The sequence below is a fragment of the Cupressus sempervirens genome, chromosome 9, assembly GCF_028749045.1.
Source record: "Cupressus sempervirens isolate cs-2001-9-10 chromosome 9, ASM2874904v1, whole genome shotgun sequence".
Classification (NCBI taxonomy): Eukaryota; Viridiplantae; Streptophyta; class Pinopsida; order Cupressales; family Cupressaceae; genus Cupressus; species Cupressus sempervirens.
Genome location: NC_143126.1, coordinates 198,588,872 through 198,594,421, shown reverse-complemented (window position 1 = coordinate 198,594,421; position 5,550 = coordinate 198,588,872). Strand labels below are relative to the sequence as shown.

Sequence of the window (5,550 nt, the reverse complement as noted above, 5' to 3'; positions counted from 1 at the left end):
GTTATTGGTACTAGTAAGGGGACAAGAATGGGTTTGTGGGTACAGGTATGCCGATACAGCACTATTGTGTTCCTTTGGGTCAACTGCAGGCAAATTCACACACACACATACATATATGTGTGTGTGTGTGTGTGTATTAAAATTATAACACAATGGTACTCATTAATGTCAGTAAATCAAATATTGAAATAACTCATAATATGCAAAAAAAGAATGTGAAGTCCATAATTCATTGATATATCAAATGTCAATAAATAGTAAAAATTACAATCCATATTCAATAATCTTCACATTCCTCTTCATTAAGTGCATCAATATCTACATTTAGTTCAATTTCATTTGAACTACAAACAACTGTAATGCGGCAATGCCATTAACACAAGCCATATCATATGTAAAATTTACCTTGTCCAAATAGATTGACAATTTCTGCAACAATAGTATCTGGGTCTGCATGGTCAAGAGTTATATCCCAATCTTTTATTACCCAATCATTGTAGTCACGGTTTTTATGACGAGATGCAAGTTGCAGTGCACTAAGACCAAATCTTCTGCTTGTTTTTAACCCAGTTGGTTGCCCTTAACTATGTGCTCCAATTCCTCTTAGTTGGAGAAGAACTCGCAACCTATAAAAATGTTTCTTTGGAAAAAATAGGCTATTCTGTGATATCTCAAGTATACTGTTTGACAGGATGCAGCTTCTTGTATAGCAAGTTTGTGTTTACAGCTCGACTCAGTTAGCATCACCAAATTATTTGATTCTCCACAGCAATGTGGTCCATTTTGGAAACAATGGTGTCAGTTCACAACTTCACATCTCTCTCAACTGTTTCCCTTCCCCTAATCTTGTACTTAAGAGGGTACTCGAAAGTGCTTGACAACTGCAATGGATGTGTTCACCAATTCAATTAAAATCGCCAACAAGTCACTATGATGGAATAGAAATAATTCTCCCATTTCCTTCTCCACATCAATATAAAATCTGCATCATGCCTTACTGCCATAGCATCTCCCAACAACTTAGTGATTTCAGATATCTCTTGCATTTGTGAGCATCATCTGTCTCCTACACAAAAACGAATATAACTACTTCCAGCTATCTTTTTAATTCCTCTATCTTCCATCAATCTCCTTATCTGTTGAAAGTGACCCCACCTACGCCCTTCTGCGTAGATATTTGATAGAAGAACATAAGGTGCAGAATTTGTCGGATCCAGCTCAAGGAGGAGGCTTGCTACATATGTTCCTAGCTCGATATTCTTATATGATTTACATGCACCAAGCAAAGACATCCACACAACCTCTACCGGTTTAATTGGCATTTTGATGATAAAGTTTAGAGCTTCCTCGAGGTAGCCAGCACGGCCAAGAAGATCAGTCGTACATACATAATGCTCCACCGTAGGGATATTGTTATTGGAGTTGCTCATGTCATTGAAATATTTACAGCCTACATCCAGTAAACCTGCATGACCGCATGCAAATAACACACCAATGTAGCTTACATGGTCAGGGTATGTTTCAGAGTGCTTCATTAGTTCAAAGAGTTTAAGAGCATCCTTGTGAAAGCCATGTGTTGCATATCCTGTAATCATTGCATTCCATGACAGTGCATTTCGTTGCGACATATTGTCAAATAGTTGACGTGCCTTCTGTATACTTCCACATTTTGCATACATGTCCACTAGGGCACTGGCAACTACAACATCTGACAGAAAACCACTTTTGGTTATACTTCGATGGATACCCATGCCCTCTTCCAAAGCTCCCGTTTTAGCACATGCTGATAGGATGCTCGCTAAGATAAACTCATCAGGCTGTACACCTGTTAATTGCAAATTCTTAAAAACTTCCAAGGCCTTTTCAGAAAAACCGTTTCGTGCATATCCTGCAATTATCATATTCCATGTAACCACGTCTCGTCGAGGCATTTCTTTGAAAAGTCTTAAAGCTTTGTCTAAAGCACCATTTTGAGCGTATCCTGCAGCCAGTGCAGTCCATGAGACCGTATTTCTTTCAGGCATTTCTCTGAAAATCCTTAAAGCGTCGTCAAGTATACCATTTTGTGCATATCCTGCAATCATCATGTTCCATGAAACGACATCTCGTAGAGGCATTTGTTCGAAAAGCTTTATAGCTTCACCAAGGACACCATTTTGTAAATATCCTGCAATCATAGCATTCCATGAAAAAACATTTCTTCGATGCATCCTGTCAAAAAGTTTCTGTGCCTCTTGTATGCTTCGACATTTGGCATACATGTCTAACAGAGCGGTTGCACAAATAGTATCCAACCAAAGTCCACTTTCAAATATGCTTTGATGGATGCTCATACCCAGTTCCAACGCTTGCATTTTACCACAGGCTGGGAGGATGCTGGCAAAGGTTGTGGAGTTTGGCCTTACGCCAGCCGATCTCATTTGCTTAAACGTCTCAAAGGCCGCTCTAAAAAACCCATTTTTCACATATCCTGCTATCATCGTACTCCATGAGACGACATCTCGTTGAGGCATTTCTTTGAAAAGTTTGAAAGCGTCATCTAAAACACCATTTTGTGTATATCCAGCAATCATCGCATTCCACGAAACCATATTTCTCTGAGGCATTTCGTCAAACAGTTCGTGTGCCTTGTGCAGAATTCCACACTTTGCATACATGTCTAACAAGGCACTGGCAATGACAACATCTGTCGAAAACCCACTTTCCTTGATTCTTTGATGGATGTCCACGCCCTGTTCCAACGCTCGCAATTTGGCACAAGCTGGGAGAACGCTGGAAAATGTGAACTGATCGGGGTGGACACCAGTTTGTTGCATTTGTTCAAACAATTTCAGTGCCTCATGAGGATAACCATATCTTCTGTAAGCTGCAATGATCACGTTCCATGAGAAGCCGTCTCGTTCTACCATTTCGTCAAACACTTTACGGGCATCAACCAGAGTACCGCACTTGACGTATAGGTTAACAAGGGTACTTTCTAAAAATATCCGTGTAGCATATGCCAATCTCCTGTAAGTGACAAGAGAGTGAACTTGATTACCCTGTGAAAGCGTCTTCTTGGCAATGCAGGTACGGAATATTTGAAGATATGCACAGCTAAATGTAATCTCTGTCTTAGTCTTCAAATGTGGTAGCAGAGACATTTGTTGATCCCTGCAGACTCATGCTCATAGTTCAGTGAATTGCAATGATGCACCCAAGGCAATCTTGGTTTGGATTTCTAATGGTAACCTCGTTGCTGTAATTTCCTATGAAAATTAAATAAACGATCAATAATGACGTAGAATTGTGATATTGGTATCATGATTCAGTAGTATTTTTTCTTTTTTATTAAAGTGAAATTTATTGATGTATGTTTTATGAGTTCTAGTAGTCATCACCTATATCAAAATTTGCTGATTTTTTTTGGTGAATCTATGTAGGTGACTGAAGAGCTTAAAGCTAACCTTTCGGCTTTCTCGCATTTATGGAGCTCTTTGTAGGACTCGTAGAGTGTGAGGTGGTCTAAAAGTGTCATTTTAAAATGTTCGTCCGATACCCGCCACTAAGACCCCCAAATAGCCGCAATAGTACTTTTTGCACATATCAAACAATCAACAACCAAGACAACTAAAAATGATCAACTATTAGTACATGTGTGATCGGCTATTAGTACCTTTTTATGGTAGTAATTGGGGAGGGTGGGATGGAGGGGGAGTGGGGCTGTCAACAATGCGTGCATGGGCTGCAACTAGCTCATTTCTCCTAGTGTAGAGGTGAAACATTGGGACTTTTTGGAAGATCATTCATCGACTAGTACTAATTCAGCTCAAGCACACTTAACTGAGGAGTTTCGTCTATGTTTAAACCTCACTCTGTTTGCAACCTCATTTGCAAAACCTTAAACAAGAGTTGTGTCCCACAAGTTATTTATTAGAAAGCATTTTAAGCTCATCAAATCATAAGTAGAGATATTTCTCACATCAAGTCAAATGGTATTCTAATGATTTGATGAATATTATAAACCTTTTGACATGTCATCAATGTAGTTAATTAGTGTGAAATTGTATGCGATTCGATGAATATTATGAACTTAATTTGTAAATGAAAAGCAAAAAGTAAGATAATCAAACTAAGAGTTGCTTGTGTATTAACTTGTTAATCTCATTCACAACTCCACATTCGTGCAACAAGTATAATGCACTTGTTTTAGTTTATTTATGATTCTTTTATGAAATAAACTGAAATTTAGAAAATTAGAGTTGAAGAATATGATATCCCCGCCCTAAGAAAGGTTTCAGAAGCTTTTGGGTATTTGCTTGCAAATGCCATCTCCCAAAGAAGGATCTGAGGTATTTCCCTCCTGGATTCCCTTGATCAGCTTGTGAATGGTCATTTCACAGACGACTCTTTCCTCACTCTCATTGAGGATGAAGAGAATATTGCCTCTGCTTTGTAATGTCTTGACACATTATGTCTTGCTTCAGGGTTTGCCATTCAGTGGCACAAAACCCTTTGTTACAGGCAATCTTACCTTCCTCATCCTGCTTGGCTTAAGCAATATCAATGGAAATGGGTTCAACATGGGGAAGTCTTTCATTTTCTGGGTATCCCCTTTGCCTTCCAAGCCTTAGGTGTTGAGCTCTGGAATTCGATTCTTGCTAGAATAGAGAAGAAGCTAGAGTATTGGATCACCAAACCTCTTTCCCTGGCAAGTAAATTCTAGATTTGCTCCAAAGTGTTAGCCACCACCCATGTTTATTATTCTTCCTGTTGGGCTCCTTCAAAGGCCTCGTACCTCAAACTTGAGCACCTTTTATGACTTCCTTTGGGCGTCAGACACTTCTCACCGGGGCTTTCATAGAGTTGCCTGGGATTTCTGTTGTCTTCCCAAGGAGTCTGGAGGCCTAGCACTAGTACATTTGACCTCATTTTTCAACCAATATTGGTCAAAATTTTGACCCAGGTTGGTCGAAATTTGGACCAACCAATTGGTCAAAGTTTTTCTCGTCAAAATTTCGACCAAGTTACTAGTTGGTCAAAATTTTGACTAATCCGTTGGTTGAAAACTTCCCAAAGCCCTAGTGCAATTTCTACTAGGCATTGGTTGAAATTTCGACCAATGCTTGGTCAGAAACTATCAGGCATTGATCGAGATTTTGACCGATGCTTGGTGGAAAACTTTCATACATTGGTCAAAATTTCGACCAATGCTTGGTCAAAAACTTCTAGGCATTGGTCAAAATTTTGACCAATGCTTCGTCGAAAACTTCCAAGCATTGGTCAAAATTTTGACCAATGCCTGGGTGTAATTTTTTTCAGGCATTCTATAAAACAATGCACATGCCTTGCGTATGATTTGACATTTTGCATACATCCTGCACTCTCTCATCCGGCTGATGATGGATTACAAAGAGTGATCTGAAACGATGATTGTAAAAAACACACACAATCAAATCCAAAACGAACTTGCATTACAAATGGATTGTGGAAATCTGATATTGTTAATTTTGCATGCATATCTACCATGATTGCATTGTCCTAGTAGACACGCATGCAAAATTAACAACA

The 5,550-nt window shown here is 39.1% G+C and overlaps 1 protein-coding gene across 1 annotated transcript; it reads right to left on the bottom strand.

Annotated features, from left to right (window-relative positions):
- Window positions 1–201: 201 nt before the first annotated feature.
- On the bottom strand, window positions 202–3,299 carry LOC149538166 (putative pentatricopeptide repeat-containing protein At3g05240). The gene has a single exon (XM_089802320.1). It carries the CDS (start codon window positions 3,141–3,143, stop codon window positions 1,056–1,058), a length of 2,088 nt encoding a protein of 695 aa, XP_089658446.1. The 5' UTR covers window positions 3,144–3,299; the 3' UTR covers window positions 202–1,055.
- Between the last annotated feature and the right edge of the window lie 2,251 nt (window positions 3,300–5,550).

Coding starts and splice junctions, on each gene's coding strand:
- LOC149538166 (XM_089802320.1), bottom strand. CDS start 3,143: ATGTCTCTGCTACCACATTTGAAGACTAAGACAGAGATTACATTTAGC.